At 44.7% G+C, this 19,658-nt stretch overlaps 2 protein-coding genes across 5 annotated transcripts in view; one reads left to right on the top strand and one right to left on the bottom strand.

Moving 5' to 3' along the window:
• Positions 1–19,658, top strand: part of LOC146634253 (NACHT, LRR and PYD domains-containing protein 3-like) — a 675,133-nt gene that overhangs the window by 553,664 nt on the left and 101,811 nt on the right. The gene's annotated exons all lie outside the window — the stretch shown is intronic.
• Positions 101–2,209, bottom strand: LOC146634255 (single-strand DNA endonuclease ASTE1-like). Its single transcript, XM_085375075.1, has 4 exons — positions 1,007–2,209; positions 698–902; positions 344–506; positions 101–263 (listed from the first exon to the last, which is right to left on the bottom strand). Exons 1-4 carry the CDS (start codon positions 2,207–2,209, stop codon positions 101–103), a joined length of 1,734 nt encoding a protein of 577 aa, XP_085231201.1.

The following is a 19,658-nucleotide window of genomic DNA, read 5'->3' as shown; positions in this document are numbered from 1 at the left end:
TTCTGGTTTTAATTCTGGATAAATTCATCCAGATGTCTAGAAAGGAGAGCTGCACCATCCAAAGTGGGATGGATGCCATCTTCCTCAATAAGACCAGTTGTTAACATCCTTCCTCACTTGAGGACCCCTCCTCAGTAGTTGTTGGATTAAGAATGGTCTTTAAATTTTTATATATTTCCTTCTTTTGTCCTTTCAGTGTTTTCTGTAGTTGTTTAATCGTGTCTTCATCTGCCAGCCGATGAAGGAGAGGTCCACAGTAAAGTCTGACAAAGCAGAAAACCACAGTTAAAGTTAATGAAGTGGGTTAAACATCTGTGGAGCACATCATTAGTCTGCTGTTTACCGTGCACACTGAGGTTCTGGTAGAGGGGAACACAGCAGCTGGTTCAGGTGGAGGCTCTGCCTCATGCAGCACTGCCATTGGCTGAAAGCATGAGCCACACGTGGCTGCCAGTTACGCACAACTTCATCCTTTAAAGCTTTCATCTTCCTCTCAAACTCGTCCTCTACAGACAAAGTAAGACAAAGTTTTGGTGCCCAAGAAGCAGAGACCAGCAGCAGTTTCTCTTCTTGTTCAGACTGATGTGGAAGCATCAGTGCTGCTGCTGTCACACAAAATCTGTTTAGAGGAACTCTGCTTGTTACCAATAAATGCATGTCATTGTAGATATCCATCATGTTACCCAGTGAGACTAACCTGGACCATCGGGCTCACACACAAACCACAGCAGGAGAGCATGGAGGCAGTTTACAGTTTCAGGCTTTGGGTGGTGTTGTAGCTTCTTAAACCAGAAAACAGTCACACAGACTGGCAGCTTCAGCTGGTCGGGGATGTTTTCTAAGTCTGAAGTCTGAACCTGCAGAGCTTCTTCAAACACCCTGCGACGCAAACGCTCAGGAGCCTGCACAGATAAGATGCCACACAGATAAGATGCTCACATGTACCACAGAAACACGTCTGCTTGTCAGAGTAATTAAACACATATTTAATGATTAACCTCAGTACCTTATGCAGACACTGTAGTTTCAGTTGTTTCTGTTCATCACTGCTGGGAAGTATTGATGGGACACGGTAGTATTTGATCTCTTCTCCATCCCTGCCATATTCAGTAACCTCACCTCCTGTTAACAGTCCATAGAAGTACTGTCTGATGCGGTAAGCAGCTGTGTAACTACTACTCTGTGAAAAGTCCTCCACAAGTGGGGTCAGCAGGATTGTCTTCCAATCCACAACACTTGTGACAAAAGTGGTGAGTTCTCCACGCTCAACTTTTTCACACACCCATGGTGGCAACTTAGAACTTGTTTTTTCTGGTTTAACATATTTTTGAATGGCAAGTTTGAATGTTTGGTTCTCTTTTTTACCAACATGATTTAAAGCTTTACTCAGAGCACGTTCTCTCTTCTGTGAGTCGTCCAAGCCATCCAGGTTCACTTTACTTAAAAAGCCGAGCATACCATCCAGTCTTTTAATGCTGCACTCACCAGGTGAAGATGATTCCTTTGCAAAAGTGTCATTGTCTTCTAATCTTGAATAATCATTTCCTGCTATTGAAGCAAAGACTGGCATGAGAGCAGGGTCCAATTTAAAATGCTCACAAAACGTTGAACGTGTGTAGATCTTAGCAGGAATTTTTCCATCTTCTTCTTTTTTCCACTCAAAGTTGTCGAGATAAAGGAAACCTTTGTGCACATCAAAGATGTAAAAATCTTTGTCAATGGACAGCACAGCACATTGTTGCTGATTTGCAGCAGAAACAACCTCAGGGTCTGCCTCTCCTAAACACACTTTAAACTCTATGCCTTTTTCCCTTAAGATTTCTATGAAGACATCTTTGACCAGAGGTGGTAAGACATTATATGCCTCTGGTACAGTGCCGTCAGGCTCTGTCTCTGCTACTGTCTTTGCTTTTTTCAGTTTATATTTTAGACGAGACACATTGTGTTCATGCTTCTCGGGCCCTGAGTCTCCATCCAGGATGACGTACGGATTGACTTCACAGTCCTGCAGAGTCTTAAAGAACTTGCAGACCTCATGTTTGAATCCAGGATAATCCCCTCCACAGCGCTGGTCCAGCTTTGGATCGGATGTATAATACAAAGAATAGTACAGAGCATTACCATCAATGATGAGACCTGTTTTTTCTACCTTAACGTCTTTGCAGAGACACAAATCATCTATCATTTTCTTTAATGTTGAAACCTCCATGATTCCGTAAAGTGTGGATGAAGATGAGCGGTGGTTCTTGTGCTAATGCCCTTCTGTCTGCAGATATTTGTACACTGTCTGCAGATATTTGTACACCTACTAGAGTCCACACCCACACCGACACAGCGAGTCAAACCTGTTTGGACTAATTTAACATACCTAACTTGCTCTTTTGGTTTCATTTCTTTATTCTTCATGTTGTGATTTTCTGTTTCATTTCACTTTGTGGAGCAAAATCAAATGTGTTTCATCAGCTTTCCAGCTGTTAATAATGCAAAGGTACTTTGTGTCCATCACAAAGGCTCAACTCTGCCATGAACTGGAAACTGCTGCAACTCGAGCATCACCATCCACAGTGAAGCCAGTGTTATATAACCATGGACTGTGAGCATGCTGACTAAGAAAGAAGCAACTGTTCCAAAATCGACATCTTGAAGCCCGAGTGAAAGTCGCAGCTCCTCGTCATGGACGAGTGAAATGTCTTTTGGAGAAAGATTAAATAAGATAAGATAAGATAACTCTTTATTGTCATTGCACAGTCATACATAGTACAGTAGTACAATGAAATTGGAAAAACTGTCCTACGTCGGTGCTACATATAACACAACACGACACGATATGACACATCACAACGTAACAAACAACACAACACAGTATATTAACTTAGTATAAAAAAGAAGAATAAGTGTATGTGTATTGCACACTGTTATTATTGCACATTAATTATTATTGCACCTTGTTATAAATATAAATATTATTGTTATCGTTTTAAACATTGTTACCTCCCCCTAAAAAAGTCCAGGGAGGTATCCAGTCAGGTCAGCTGTTTGCATTGATCAGGGCTGTTGTCCTGTTGTAAAAGCTGTCCTTGAGTCTATTTGTTCAGGACCTCAGCAGCCTGAACCTCCTGCCAGACGGCAGCAGCTTAAACACCCGGTGACTGGGTGTGTGCAGTCCCGTAGGATGCTGCGTGCCCTCTTGAGACAGCGAGTGCTGTACAGGTCCTTCAGGGAGGGAAGAGGATGTCCAATGATTTTTTGGGCCATGTTGATGACCCTCTGGAGTGCCTTTCTGTGTGCTGTGGTGCAGCTGGAGAACCACACACCGATGCAATATGTCAGCACACTTTCAATGGAGCAGCGGTAGAAGACGGTCAGCAGCTCCTTCTTCAGGTCCATTTTTCTGAGGATTCTCAGAAAGTGGAGACGCTGTTGGGCCTTCTTTAAGACCGCAGAGGTGTTAGAGCTCCATTGGAGGTCTGTGTCTATGTGCACACCCAGAAACTTGAAACTGGAGACCCTTTCCACGCACTCCCCGTTGATGCTGACAGGCTGCAGCTCGGACTTCCTCCTTCTGAAGTCAACTACCAGTTCTTTTGTTTTGGTGGTATTGAGGTCCAGGTTGTTGTCTGCACACCAATCTGACAGCCTCTGAACTTCAGCTCTGTATGCAGTCTCATCTCCCCCTGAGATGAGCCCCACCACAGTGGTATCATCTGCAAACTTGATGACTGTGTTGTCTGGGTGGGAACTAACACAGTCATGTGTGTACAGAGTGTACAGTAGGGGACTCAGTACACAGCCTTGTGGAGAGCCGGTGTTGAGGCTGAGGGCTGAGGAAAGATGAGGCCCCACTCTAACTCTCTGCACACGGTCTGAGAGTGTCATGGAGTCATGAATGTTATGTCTCGGTTCAACCCACTTTCGGCCTGGTGCATTAGGGGGGCGCTAGTATAAATAGTGGCCATTTGACCATTCCTGGATCGCTTACCTGTGATCTCCTTTTTGGTCACCTGACTTCCCTTGGTGTTGCAGAGATCATCTGCGGGTTACCCTTCTGAAGCCTCCATCGCGGCTGTTTACTCATTGTAGTGTGTACATTACCTTACTTGGTGGTAAACAGATGTTGTTTTTAGGTCGTAGCTGTAGAAGCCTCCTATGACCCACTCTGCTCATGATTCATGACGCTGTTTACTCAGAAGTGTGGGCCTTAGTTTTGCACAACGCTACGCTAACTGAAGTGCTGCTGCTTTGCTTTTACCGTCAGTTCCTGTTTCGAGGTTTCTTTTCCTGCTGCTGCCAGCCTCCTAAAGTGGACGTCGGCGTGGACAGCGGCCATATGCATGCCGGCTACGGGAGTCGGCTGGCGTGCACATTGATTGACTGGACGATTAACTTATAGTCGGGCAGACGGTAAGTTGGAGCAATACGGCGATTCCGTCTGCTCCAGATTCTAAAGTTTTATTTAGATTGTATGTTGTTTTTCTGTTGTTTGGATTTGCAGTTTGGATTTTTGTTACGCCACTGGTGGGAGGCCCTTTTTCTATCTGCAGATCACCAGTGTGGTCCTGCAGTTGGGTTATCCCCCAGCGCTGCATATTAGTTTTGTTGTAATATATTTAAAAAAAAATTGTTTCTTTTATTCAGATGTGGAGGGCTGACGTGGAGGAGACTGGGGGCGCCTTGGTGGTGGGATCCTTTGAGTGTTACACACCTGTCTTCTTTTATTAGTGTGAGTGTGTGAGAGTGTGCTGCACTTGTGTATTGGTGTGTTTTCTTTTCTTTTTTTTGAGTTTGTGCGTGGCATCCCTGCCCCTCCACTGGTAAGCCTCAGCTCTGAATACCTTTTTTTAAGCATATTTGTACATTGATATTTATGATTGTGCTTTTATATGTTGTTTTAAATAATTATTAATAAGTTGTCAAACTGTTTTATCATTGAACCTCGTCTCTGTACTAGGGCTGAACGATATGTCGCATTTGCGATAATATCGCGACATGATCAAGTGCAATTTTCTAACCGCAAAGGCTGCGATTATACTCTGTTTACGTGACATGCGCGAGTAAAACATGTGATATGATCAAACGAGATTGTCTAACCACAGAGGCTGCACTCTGGTCACGTGACACGGGGAGCAAAGTTTTGAAACAGTCTACCGAGAGTGAACTAGCAAGCAAAGCTGTAGCCTACACAATGGCCTCAGGTTCAACAGAACCAGAGCCTGCGGGGATGCTAGTACCAAAGAGGAACTGCACATCAGCCGTGTGGGAATATTTTGGGTTTAAAAGAGATGATGTCGCACAGAGTCAGGTACTGTGTAAAACCTGTCTTGGTAGAGTTTCTACATCTCGGGGAAACACTACGAATTTGTACCAGCACCTTAAGACTCAGCACAAAACAGTGTATGATAGATGTATGGCTAAAAAATCTAGTAGTGCGCAGAATAAACCTAGTAACGTTACTCGGCAAGGATCGTGGAGTGTGTGCGTGTGCATGCATGTATGTGCGAGCCTGTGTATCACTCTCTCCCACAAACACACCACACTATTATTTATCTTGTTCTTTACTGCTGTTAATTCTAGATATGTTACGTCAACCCCACACTGATGTACCCACCTCTTCTTATGAATTTTCTTTTTTGTTTTTGTCTTATGGTCTTATGTTCTTGTATGTCATGATGTATGTAACAATAGCTTTGGCAACACTGTTCCCATAGTCATGCTAATAAAGCAACTTTGAATTTGAGAGAGAGAGAGAAATGGTGAAACCTTGCATCATAACTGCAATTGTATGTCTAACACTAATTTTACTTTTTACTTTATTTTTTTTTCCCTCCAGAAAATGCAATCAAAGATGGTAGAGTATCAAGAGCAATTGTGCTGTGCAAGAAGTTGGTGGGGCACTTCTCGCACAGTTGGAAGAAAAAGGCAGCACTCACTGAGGCACAGAAGGAGCTTAAGCTTCCTGAGCACTCTCTCATTACTGAGTGCGCTACAAGATGAAGGTCCAAAGAGAAAATGATTGCCAGAGTGCTGGAACAGATCAGAATCAGAATCAGAAAGGGTTTATTGCCAAATGTTGAGCAGGTTTACAACATTAGGAAATTGCTGCGGTGCTTCAGTGCAAACATACTGTCATAAAATATGAAATAAGAATAAGAATTAAAGTGCTAAGTAGATAGATAGATATATACACGAGTGCAGGTGGTGATCAGTGCCAAACATGGAATGATGCAGTGAACACAGTGTAGGGTCATGTGTTAGAGGCGGGGACAGTCATATGGTTATTGTTCATGTGTCCGACAGCAGAGGGGAAGAAACTGTTCTTATGGCGAGAGGTTCTGGTGCGAATGGACCGGAGCCTCCTGCCTGAGGGGAGCAGGTCAAACAGACTGTGTCCAGGGTGAGAAGGGTCAGCTGAGATCCGAGCTGCACGCCCCAGTGTCCTGGAGGTGTACAGGTCCTGCAGAGATGGGAGTCTGCAGCCAATCACCTTCTCAGCAGAGCGCACAACACGCTGCAGTCTCTGTTTGTCCCTGATAGTGGCTCCAGCGTACCACACGGTGATGGAGGAGGTGAGGATGGACTCGATGATTGCAGTGTAGAATTGCATCATCGTCCGTGTTGGCAGGTTGAATTTCTTCAGCTGCCTCAGGAAGTACATCCTCTGCTGGGCTTTCTTAATGACGGAGGTGATGGTGGGCTCCCACTTCAGGTCCTGGGTGATGGTGGTACCCAGGAAGCGGAATGAGTCCACGGAGGTGATGGGGGTGTCAGTCAGGATGATGGGGGGGAGTGGAGCTGTGTGCTTCCTGAAGTCCACAATAATCTCCACTGTCTTCTGGGCATTCAGCACCAGGTTGTTGTGGCTGCACCAGGACACCAGACGTTCAACCTCCCTCCTGTAGGCAGACTCATCCCCGTCAGAGATGAGCCCAATAACGGTGGTGTCATCTGCAAACTTGATTAGCTTGACAGACTGGTGGGTGGAGGTGCAGCAGTTGGTGTACAGGGAGAAGAGCAGAGGAGAAAGAACACAGCCCTGAGGGGAGCCGGTGCTGATGGTCCGGGAGTCCGAGACATTCTTTCCCAGCCTCACGTGCTGCTTCCTGTCCGTCAGGAAGTCAGTGATGAAAGCCATATCGCAGGTATTGACAGGTGACCGACATGCACGCTCCCTCATCCCAACCTGGCAGGATGCTGAAGTGTTGGAGTCCATTCATAAGGCACTGCATCCTCTCTCCGAATTTACTGATGCTCTTTCTGGAGAAGAGTATGTGAGCATCTCCTACCTCAAGCCAGTTCTCCATCTTCTGGCAACATCAGTCTTGGCTGAAGATGCTGAGGACACTGATCTGACTACATCAATTAAAACCAAGGTCCTGGCATACCTCAACGACAAGTATAGTGACCTCAACACCCAGGAGCTTTTGGATGTTGCGTCGTTCATGGACCCTAGGTTCAAAACGCAATACATCAGCGCAGACAACCTTCCTGCCATTAAGGCCCGACTGAAGACAGGAATGGTGGAAATGGCTAGACGTACACATAATCAGGTAAATCCTTGAAAATTATATTTCCTCAAACACATAATATTTATATATAAGCTAACTGCAAAACTAATGTCTCTCTTCCCATCTGGCAGGAGAAGAGGTCTCGCACTGAAACTGCTCAAAATTCTCCAAGTGCACAGGCCTCTGGGGGAAAGGCAAAGAAGACTATTGGTAGTCTTTTTAAAACCAGTGCGGCCTCTTCAGCTTTGCCTCTGCCACTTGAAGATGTCGTAGAGGCAGAGTTGAATAGTTACCTGTTGACCCCTGTCATTGACGGAGAGGATGATCCCTTAGCCTGGTGGAAGGTGCACAACATTCACTTTCCACGACTGTGCAAGATGGCCCGCAAATATCTGTGTGTGCCAGCCACAAGTGCCCCCTCAGAGCGTCTGTTCAGCACTGGAGGGAATATAGTGACCTTCACTCGCTCATCCTTAAAGCCAGCAAAAGTAGATATGCTGGTCTTCCTAGCAAAAAACCTGTGAGCTAGGATGATTATGGCTAGCTGAGCCGTACTCATTGTGCACTTTAGTTTGTGCTGTGTTGCTGTTACTTACTGCAGATAATCAAGATGTTCAGCCAGTTTTAATTTAAAGGCGTGTTTGTGTGTGTGTTTATACAATTGCTATTATGTTTGCACTTTATGTGTAATGTTACTGACTGCAGAGATCAGTAAGCTGTGTGTATTTTTTATTTATTAGTTTTATTTATTTAATATTATTTTTTAATTTAATGACTGTCTAGTAGTTCACAGATGTCGAAAAACTGAGTGTGGTAAAGCCACTGATTTTGTTTATGTATATTTCTGCAATCTGCACATTGTACTGACTTTCATTTTAATGTTTACACCAGGGTTCCTTGTCAGCACTTTATGCTCAGATGTTTGTAAGCTAAAAATAAACTATTGTGTATGTTCAAATATACTGTTGTGATTGAAGAAGTTAAATAAAAATGTCAGTCATCAATTCATGCATCACCTCATGTCATCATAACAGAGGTCTGTCTTCCAGGAAAGAACAGTTTAAAATTAATGTAATATAGTATTGGCCATACTATAAGATGTATTGCTTGTCTTTGTTTAATAATACAGAAGACAAAGACCTTAAAAAATAATCGCATCGCAATATTGGGGCAAAAAATCGCAATTAGATTATTTTCCATAATCGTTCAGCCCTACTCTGTACTGAGTATAGCGAACCTAACTGCCTTCTTGGTGATTAGTGTTACTTCCAGTATTCTCTGGGTGAAATTCCCAGGGTGGCGTTGTCTTTTAAACTGTGAACAGTATTTACTTTATTCCCACCTCGTGCTGCCACACAAGGACGGCTCTTCAGATCTGCTGATGCTTAGCACTGTGCACATCTGTCTTCCGGAAGATAATGATTGAATAAAATGATTATAAATACTTTGACCACACTGAGTCGCGTCTTCTCTGTCCAGTAGAAGAATAAAAGAACTGTGATCAATAAAACCTAGTCGCTCGCCGATTTTCTTTAATGTCAGGTTCACAACGTGAGTGCCACTGTCACTTGTGATTTTCCCCGGGATACCCCACCCGAGAATGATTTTTGACAGGAGGCCTTTTGCCACAGCACTGCTGTCTGCACTTTTTGTGGGGAATGCTTCTACCCACTTAGAAAACATTACTACTACCAGACAATACATCTTTCCCTCGGCTGTTGTTTCATCTGCTCATTTTGTCATGGCCAGAAGGTCCTCACCGGTCGATCTGCCAGTTTGGGTTGTGTTTGTGTGCACTCTGTGTGCGGTTTTCTCCTCTCCGCCCAGTGTGTGTGTTCTTTGTTGTGATGTGGGAACATGTACTTCCGGGAACTGTGGCACGGAACGGCAGCTGACCCGGGAGGAGTGTCCCGCGCTGGAGTCGCCAGATGTGCGCTTAATCACTTCGCCAGCTGCTACTAATCATTTGCCATCCCGAAGCAGACCTATTGGTTGGATGACAGCCAGCGCTGGAACGTTGAGCTAAGCCAGGTAGCGCAGCTGCGATTTAGTGTTTCACGATTGTGAACAAGAGAGTCTCCAGGATCCAGGGAACGGAAGAGGAGCTTGCAAGAGAGGGAGTTGGTCTACTGGACTATTATACAATAGAATAGAATAGAATTCAACTTTATTGTCATTGCACATGCACAGGTACAGGGCAACGAAATGCAGTTTGCATCCATCCAGAAGTGCTTTAGTGATATAGATATATTACAATATATATTAGCAATAATATAGATATGTGAGTATATTACAGAAATGGGTCTATTATGGTATGTTATAATGTACACGGTATGAAGTATGTTGTGAATATTCTATAACTATAAGCAGTGTTGGGAAGGTTACTTTTAAAATGTATTCCATTACAGAATACAGAATACATGCCCCAAAATGTATTCTGTAACGTATTCCGTTACGTTACTCAATGACAGTAACGTATTCTGAATACTTTGGATTACTTAATATATTATCATGCTTTTTACAACAACGTGAATGTACTATTGCTGTGATTTATTACTATTACTGAAGCTCCGCGACTCCAAACTGTAGTAAAGGGACCTCTGACTAATACGGCGGGGTCCCTGTCGGCTCGTAGCCGAAAAATAGCTTTACTTTGTTGTGTGGGTCAACTTTTCTTGCGAGAGACAGAGAGAGGCGTTGAAAGACTGCTCCAACAGAACTTATTGTTTTCGGAGGAAAACAGGAACACGGTGTACAGTCGAGTCTTAATAGCTTACTTACAACTGGGCTCGTCAGGCACTCTTCTTGGCTGCAGTGGTTATTATTATATTTACATGCTTCCAGCTCCCGTTTTTCCTCGACAACTCGTACCTTTCCACTCCCCCTTTTCTCCCTCCTCGCGCTCACAGACACATAACGTGTATGGCAGTCCATTCTCCCTGCAACACGGACTACACTGCCCATGATGCTACATTCTTTAGAGCTATGCTTGTAGTATTCTGCCTGTTAGCTTAGCACAACAACAACAACAACGAAAAGGCGCTCTCTCACCCAGGAAACACACAGTCGCAGAAAGAGAGAGAGCGTCGCCCTGTAACCATGGCAACCGTAACGCTGCCGCCTGGAACAACAGAACGTAGCTGTCAAACAAAACCCAAACAGTCCTGACCCGCGACAAAATGAAACAGGAAAGTACCGCAGTGTATTCCATTTATTTCAACAAAGTAACTGTATTCTGAATACCACCTTTTTAAACGGTAACTGTAACGGAATACAGTTACTCATATTTTGTATTCTAAATACGTAACGCCGGTACATGTATTCCGTTACTCCCCAACACTGACTATATGTACAGGCTATGAACAGGATATAAATATGAAATAAAAACTATACAGAAATCTGAGATATACCGCTATACAGAAATGTGAACTATGCAAGTTATAAACAAGGCTGGACTGGGACAAAAAAATCGGCCCGGGCATTTTGACTAGAGACCGGCCCACCAGGATAAAGATTGAAAATGTGACGTCATTCAGGGGTAAAAACGCAAAAGATTCTGGGAACTTGTGGCAAGAGGTACAAGCGCACGCAGGCTTTCAATTGAACTCAGTTACACAGCGATAAAAAGAAACATAAAAAATGGCAAGAAGCTGTTGTATTATTAACTGCAATAGCCGGTCGCATGACAGCCACGGGAAGCTGACGGGTAAAGAGATCGTTTTTTTTATCGGATTACGTCGTTGAAGAGAAATTTTTTAAGCCATGTTTCCGAAGTAAGAGCCGACGGATGGTCTGGATATACCAAATATAACGTCCCAGAACACTCCAGCTCACAGGTTAGTCTGCTCCAAGCATTCCCACAAAGGTCAGTCTGCTGTTGTAGTTAATATGTAATTTTTCTTAACATAATTGGTGATATAGGTTACAAGCAAGTCTGGCGCTGAACAGAAATGGTCGCGCTATGCTCCTTTGTTTATTGTGCATAAATAGTGAATTGTCCTGACACAATAGGGCTTTGGAGTTGACGTCACGCCGCAATGCATTGTGGGAGCGCAGCTCCATTTTCGGGGTCTACGAATCAAAACAAACACACTGTGTTGGAACGACGACGACAAGAAACATGCTTAAAAGCAGCTCAAAAGAAAACGGACGGTATAGAGACCGATTGCGTCCAGAGGCGAAGCAGCGGTACTTGAAAAAAATAGAGTGCATCGCAAATCTGGACCCATATGAAATACGGCGGTGGAGTAAAGACCCAGACGACTTACCGCCACTGTCCTACCCCGATATCTTCACGTATCTTGTTTGTGGAGTAAGCGCTTACACAGCGAACCAGTTTCGTAATTACAAGTCACTGGAGGGGCACATCCAATTTACAAATGGCTGGGTGCAAGATTTGGCTATTTTCAAGCCGCCAAACTCTGAGTACGTCGTCAAAGGAAGTCAGCTGGAGTGCATCGAGTGAAATAGCCATTTTTCACCCCCACCATAATTAATGTTATACATTTATCATTGAACTGCTAAAATATCGTTATCATATTATATGCCCGTAATTGTAAAGTACATGCAAATTAACACATTGATAATCGGGCAAATTATTAACTTGTGTCCTTCCTGTCTCATTTCATTTATTGTCTTTACATCAACCAATCAAGTCACTCCATTCGATGTTTGATCGCAATTTCTATAACTTCCGAGACCACCAACGATGATATTATTCAGCTATAAAGTGTGATGTGAACATATTTAGAACTTACAGGAATGAAAATGTCTTGAGCACACCAGCTGATATCTGGAGACGTAACAGAACATGATATCAGCTCGTCTCACGGCTGCTATCCAGGCTAGACGCCTTCGTTTGGTAATATCCGATACATGAGCTCCTTCACGTTGCTTCCAGGTTGGGAAAGCATAAAAAGACAATCCAAACTTATTCCCGTGCCGGTCGTAAGATCGAACATTGCAGCCGACAACACAGCAAGTACGAACCATGGCTATGCTTTCGCTCCTTACTTAGACCCCCAAAATGGCGGATCGGGCCAAAAGCCTTTCCACGCCCACCCCCGTGACATCACGCTCCAAAGCCCTATATTGTGTTTCGCTTCTGTTATTATGGTACACTGACAAAAACATATACATTTATTCACAGGATAAAACAGTTGTTTTGTATCACTAATTGTCCAGTACGATTACAGCATACAATATTATTGTCACTGCTACATTTCTGTAATGCTACCAGAAATTATTTCCACTACTAATTAATTACCGTTGAGCTCAAAGGTCCTATTAATAAACGGTTAACGAATGTGTATTTATGACGACGATTTGTGAGACTGGTAAACTTACCTTTGTTCGTACGATGGTCTTTGTTCTACACGGTGCATTTCAAGGTCCTGCACCCATCCGTCGGTAAACTGTACCTGGGCTTGTTGCAGTGACCTGAAGTTACTAAACTTCATGAGTGTATGCACTCACTCCAAGAACCGTATGATTATAAATCTGAGCGTGGTGAAAGTTGGCAGCACGCTAACGTCTTTTGTCCCTCTGTGTGCTCGTAAGGGTCTGACCCTTTCACTCCTTTGATTTTTTTCCTCGTATCTTTTCTTTGACTTTTCATCAAGTCTGTCTTCGTACGGCCCGGCATTGTTCTACTTCGTTTTGTATATAACGTTTTGGGGGGCAAAGAAAAAGCAAGAAGGTATTGGAACCGGAGAATGAACGTTTTGCAGTGCTGCAAATGCTTGCGTTTGATGCATTGCTTTGATTGTTTTGCCACCAGTGCCCAGCATGCAATGCACGAAAGTCATGTGGTCTGTCAATCTCTATAGGGCTTTGGAGCGTGATGTCACAGGAGGGGAGCCACGCCCCCTCCCGCCATGAAAGTAGGCCAAACAAAGCACACGGAAGCAACAGCTATGGTTCGTACGTGCTGTGTTGTCGGTTGCAATGGCAGATCACACGATAGGGAAGGCAAGAAGCTGGAAAATTGGCTCTCTTTTCATCGTTTCCCCTTCTGGAGGCAACGGGAGGGATCTCATGTATCCGATATTACTAAACGAAGACGTCACGCTTGGATTGCAGCGGTCAGCCGAGCGCATATCGAGTTCTCTGCCATCCCAAAACGAGAGCAATTGCCCACCTGAGAATTCATGTTGAGCGTGTAATAGTAGTTTGCGTAACAAGTTCAAGAAGCTACACACTACAATTCCAATCTGATTACTCATATCATGTGAGGGTGAAGACACAACACTGCTTGATAAGACTGTTAAGGTGTGCTGTGTTTTGGTGAATATGTGCCCCATGTGTGGTTGTCAAACCAGGGCCAAATGAAACTTGCTCTTGTTGAATATTCATAAAACTGCTGTGTTGCATGCACAGTTCATTGTAAATAATTGTACTTTCTGTAAAGTGGTTTCAATAAAACAGAAAAGAAAAGTATGTTGTTTTTTTAAATTCAAGATCTGTTCACATGTACTTAGCAAGTATGCAAACTATTTACATGGCAACGCACAGCTGGCATCAATCGTTCATCTAGAGCAATTTCTGGGGGCAGCTGCTGAGGAGAAGTCCATGTTATGTGCAACCTCTGGCTGTATCTTGGTCATATGGTCAACATACTCACGTGGAGGCTTAAAAACGGCCAAATCTTGTACCCAACTGTTTGTGAATTAGATATGCACCTCCAGGGATTTATATTCACGAAAATGATTTCCCCTATGCGCTGACTCCACAGGCAAGGTGCGCAAAGATATTGGGATAGGACAACGGCGGTAGGCTTTCTGGGTTCCTCTCCACTGCCTTTTTTCATACAGGTCCACATTACCCATGCACGCTATTTTTTCCAAGTACCGTCTCTTGGCGTCTGGGCGCAATCGGTCGCGATACAGCCCTTTGTCTTTTGCGCTGATTTTAAGCATGGTTCTGGCAGTCCCGCTTCCAACACTCCAACACTGTGTGTTTGTTTTGATTTGTTGCCTCCTGACATGGCGCCGCGATCCCACAATGCACTGCGGCGTGACGTCAACTCCAAAGCCCTATCGGTACATATCAGCTGCTTCCCAAGTTCCACAGGCTAACTAAGCCCAATAGGACTCCTTCTTCAGCTTGGTGGCTCCCCTCAGCTCTGGTGTCCACCATTTGGTTCGGGGGCAACTCCAGACTGAGACAGAGTCCAGCCTCTCTCCAGGAGGCTGATTCCAAAGCCTCTGTCAGTGCGCCCCAGGGCAGCTGTGGCTACAATGTAGCTGCTATCACCAGTGTGTGAATGTGTGTGTGAATGGTTGAATGACTGAATGTAGTGTAAAGCGCTTTGGGGTCCTATGGACTAGAAAAGCGCTATACAAATGCAGGCCATTTACCATTCCAAAGCCCAAGCCATGTGTTGAGGTGAGCCTGCCTATATCTAGCCGGTACCTGTGTGAGCAGCAAAATAATCTCTGAGGTCTAAAAGTCAAATCAGTAGAGATGGTAAATGGTAAATGGCCTGTATTTGTGTAGTGCTTTTCTAGTCCCTAAGAACCCCAAAGCGCTTTACACAATCAGTCACACACACATTCACACACTGGTGATGGCAGCTACATTGTAGCTACAGCTGCCCTGGGGCGCACTGACAGAGGCGAGGCTGCCGGACACTGGCGCCACCGGGCCCTCTGACCAAGATGAACATTCAACAGGACAATCAAAAAGAAGTGAGTCACATCTGAACACAGAGACACACACAGGGAAATAAAATACAAATTTAATGTAAATGAAAGAGGAAGAAAGCAGAGAAATGTTGCAGTGTCCAGTCAAATGAACTGATGAGCCCCTCCCACCTGTGCTGCTGGGTCTGCTCTGTTCCTTCTTCCGTTCTCATGAATGGAAGTTGTTGTTGAAGGACAGCATGAAGAGTCTGGATCAGACTGCTTCTTGCTCTGCAGGTCCTCACCTCTGCTAAACAGGAGACCACAAGGTCTTGTTAAGGTTCTGGCCCCAATTTGAGGCAGTGCTTTTCTCTAGTGTCCTGCATCTTCTCCTTCTTCCGCTCCTCCTTAACTTGACCCTTTTTCTTCTGTAGCTCCTTCAGGGCTTGCTCCTGCTGTTGGAGCTTCTTCGTCAGGTTTTGCGACCTCCTGCTCCAGGAAGCTCCGGCCTGATTTCAAGTCCTGTGTCTGGGACTCCAGGCCTGATGGGTACGATTATCAGCCAGCTCCCCCTGAGCCATGCTCAGTCTCTGCTCTGATGCCTTGAGCTCTTACTGAGGACAGAAACCTCAGAGTCTTGACGTATAAGTCAGATTGAAGTCCATTGATGTTTCCCTTGCTTTGCTCCACGGCCTTTTGCAGCTCTGCTGTTCGGCTCTTCTCAGAGGTCAGCTCCTGGCCGAGCCCCGACACCTGTGCCTTCAGCTTATTTTCTCCTGGTGCTTTTGTTCATTTCGAGGTGCCTCCTGACCTCAGTTACTCCTTTTGTCTCTGGCACGCCCTTTTTGCTGCCCGATGATCATTGTTGGTCCGTCACTGTCCTGCACAGTTTTAATGCAGAGTGGTTAAGGTCAGCATTGTTTTGCTCGGCCTCACTTTTCCCCCGGGCTTAATGGGCGTCTCGTCACAGCTCTGTCAGCTGAAGCTGTCTTTTTCCATATGGCAAGAATGTGAAGAGTGTGTGAGAGGGGTGTGTCCGATTCTTTGCGAATGCCTCGTTTTCCAAATCCAGATGTTTATTTGTCACGTACACAGCAACAGAGAGAACAGTCTGTTGTTGGGATGGCTGAGGTCCTTCACGATCTTCCTGGCCTTGGTCCAGCACCGCCTGCTGTAGATTGAGTGCAGGTCAGGGTGCTCGGAGCAGATGGTGCGCTCAGCTGACCGCACAACCCTCTGTAGAGCTCGTCTGTCCTGCATGGTGCTGTTCCCAAACCAGACAGTGATGCAGCTGCTCAGGATGCTCTCGATAGTTCCTCTATAGAAGGTGGTCAGAATCGGTGGTGGGAGCCGGGCCTTTCTCAGTCTTCTCAGAAAGAAGAGACGCTGACGGAAATCTCCCCGTGTAGTGAAACGGGCCTTGGATTTAACTCTCTCCGTCTCCGCTGCATGATATTGTTTTCCTGCAGCACTGTTGACGTTTTCAAGTTGTTGTTGTGGGTCCAGCTGCTTTAGCATTTGGTCAGGGTCACATCAAAGATGGTAGAGGAGAGAGCAAAGATGGTAGGGGGGAGAGCAGGAGTCCAGGGTCAGCTTCGGCTTCCCGGGCCGACAAAGCAGCCTGTAATCAAGCATAAAGAGAAAAAACAAAACAAAACAAAAACAGATGAACAGGAAAATGATGTTATTTTGGCTGCGTTATTCAGAGAGGGGAGAAACACCGGGGCCAGGCCCTGTGTCAGCCTTCTCTCCCCCTTTTTTTGTTTTTTCTCACCATATAATCCACTCATGACCCACCAAGCTGACAGGACAACACAGGTACATGTTAAAATTCTTAAGATTGTGTTTAAAAGCACAAAGATTGGAATTGTCTTTCATCTGGTAATCACTTGTATTAATCAATCAGCAGAAAACATGTCACAATTTGACTTTTATTAACCACTAAATTTGTCGTGTTATCACTGGTTGGTCAGACCAGTGTCTTTTTTTCTTTTGAAGTTAAGTTGTTGTCCTGCAACCCAGAGAGTTTATTTATTAGTAGTGGATAACCTTTATTATTTAACGGCGGGTGTATGTTAAGTTTCGCTGCTTTAAACTTGCTGGAAAATCTTCACATGTTCATGAATGTAAGCTGTTTCTTCATTGCGTGTATGTGCGTTTGTAAATGGGCTAATTTAACGTTTTTTTTTTCTCAAACAAGGCATTCCTCTAACACGTGCCTCTCTCTCACATTTCTCTGCTTGTGTGTTTTGTTTCACCTTTTTGTTGTGATGCTCCGGACGCCTTCCCAACCTCCACAAGTCTGTTGGCCCCAATTTTATGTGTTAAAACTTCTCTTATTTTCTCCTCTAATTCTCTGCTAGCTGCTGTCTTTTCCACAGCTGCTGATTCTTGCTGAGTGTGGATTCCATTACTATAATTTTGCTTCGGCCGCTGTGCTTGTGGGGTCAGTTGGTCCAGGCCCGTAGCCACCTGTATCAACACACTGAGAGATTTATTTAATATCATTTTCATCACAATCTTACTCTGCCGGCTGACGTGCCGGTCTTAATCATGCACGATTTGTCTCTTCTATATCAAAACTCAGCCAAACATCAAACATTCAGCGTAGTCATTCAAAACCTTATCTGTAGTATTATAATCAGCAAAATCAGCGTTTTAATTACAGGCATGTATCATTGTTTGCAAATCATAATTATAAAACTCAAAAACACGCTAAACAGCGTCCAGTATGATTACAACATACAGTATTATTGTCACTGCTACATTTCTGTGATGCTACCAGAGATTATTTCCACTACTAATTAATTACCGTTGAGCTCAAAGGTCCTATTAATAAACGGTTAACGAATGTGTATTTATGACGACGATTTGTGAGACTGGTAAACTTACCTTTGTTCGTACGATGGTCTTTGTTCTACACGGTGCGTTTCAAGGTCCTGCACCCATCCGTCGGTAAACTGTACCTGGGCTTGTTGCAGTGACCTGAAGTTACTAAACTTCATGAGTGTATGCACTCACTCCAAGAACCGTATGATTATAAATCTGAGCGTGGTGAAAGTTGGCAGCACGCTAACGTCTTTTGTCCCTCTGTGTGCTCGTAAGGGTCTGACCCTTTCACTCCTTTGATTTTGTCCTCGTATCTTTTCTTTGACTTTTCATCAAGTCTGTCTTTGTACGGCCCGGCATTGTTCTCCTTCGTTTTGTACATAACCTTTTTGGGGGGCAAAGAAAAAGCAAGAAGGTATTGGAACTGGAGAATGAACATTTTGCGGTGCTGCAAATGCTTGTGTTTGATGCATTGCTTTGATTGTACTTTCTGTAAAGTGGTTTCAATAAAACAGACAAGAAAAGTATGTTGTTTTTTTAAATTCAAGATCTGTTCACATGTACTTAGCAAGTATGCAAACTATTTACATGGCAACGCACAGCTGGCATCAATCGTTCATCTAGAGCAATTTCTGGGGGCAGCTGCTGAGGAGAAGTCCATGTTATGTGCAACCTCTGGCTGTATCTTGGTCATATGGTCAACATACTCACAACGTGGAGGCTTAAAAACGGCCAAATCTTGTACCCAACTGTTTGTGAATTAGATATGCACCTCCAGGGATTTATATTCACGAAAATGATTTCCCCTATGCGCTGACTCCACAGGCAAGGTAGGCGAAGATATTGGGATAGGACATCGGCGGTAGGCTGTCTGGGTTCCTCTCCACTGCCTTTTTTCATACGGGTCCACATTACCCATGCACGCTATTTTTTCCAAGTACCGTCTCTTGGCGTCTGGGCGCAATCGGTCGCGATACAGCCCTTTGTCTTTTGCGCTGACTTTAAGCATGGTTCTGGCAGTCCCGCTTCCAACACTCCAACACTGTGGGTTTGTTTTGATTTGTTGCCTCCTGACATGGCGCCGCGATCCCACAATGCACTGCGGCGTGACGTCAACCCCAAAGCCCTATCGGTACATATCAGCTGCTTCCCAAGTTCCACAGGCTAACTAAGCCCAATAGGACTCCTTCTTCAGCTTGGTGGCTCCCCTCAGCTCTGGTGTCCACCATTTGGTTCGGGGGCAACTCCAGACTGAGACAGAGTCCAGCCTCTCTCCAGGAGGCTGATTCCAAAGCCCAAGCCATGTGTTGAGGTGAGCCTGCCTATATCTAGCCGGTACCTGTGTGAGCAGCAAAATAATCTCTGAGGTCTAAAAGTCAAATCAGTAGAGATGGTAAATGGTAAATGGCCTGTATTTGTGTAGTGCTTTTCTAGTCCCTAAGGACCCCAAAGCGCTTTACATATCCAGTCATCCACCCATTCACACACACATTCACACACTGCTGATGGCAGCTACATTGTAGCCACAGCTGCCCTGGGGCGCACTGACAGAGGCGAGGCTGCCGGACACTGGCGCCACCGGGCCCTCTGACCAAGATGAACATTCAACAGGACAATCAAAAAGAAGTGAGTCACATCTGAACACAGAGACACACACAGGGAAATAAAATACAAATTTAATGTAAATGAAAGAGGAAGAAAGCAG

Source organism: Diplotaxodon limnothrissa, linkage group LG3 (assembly GCF_057381915.1).
Source record: "Diplotaxodon limnothrissa isolate DT_005_m linkage group LG3, D_limnothrissa_male_GT1.1, whole genome shotgun sequence".
NCBI lineage: Eukaryota > Metazoa > Chordata > Actinopteri > Cichliformes > Cichlidae > Diplotaxodon > Diplotaxodon limnothrissa.
The sequence above is the reverse complement of the archived record's forward strand: the minus strand, read 5'-3'. Positions and strand labels throughout refer to the sequence as shown.

What these genes read in the sequence shown, in the direction of transcription:
- LOC146634255 (XM_085375075.1), bottom strand. Translation starts at nt 2,209, where the DNA reads ATGGAGGTTTCAACATTAAAGAAAATGATAGATGATTTGTGTCTCTGC. An exon ending in AACTACAGTGTCTGCATAAG is followed by an intron (nt 903 to 1,006) that starts GTACTGAGGTTA and finishes TTATCTGTGCAG; the next exon opens with GCTCCTGAGCGTTTGCGTCG. An exon ending in GTGTGAGCCCGATGGTCCAG is followed by an intron (nt 507 to 697) that starts GTTAGTCTCACT and finishes CTTTGTCTGTAG; the next exon opens with AGGACGAGTTTGAGAGGAAG.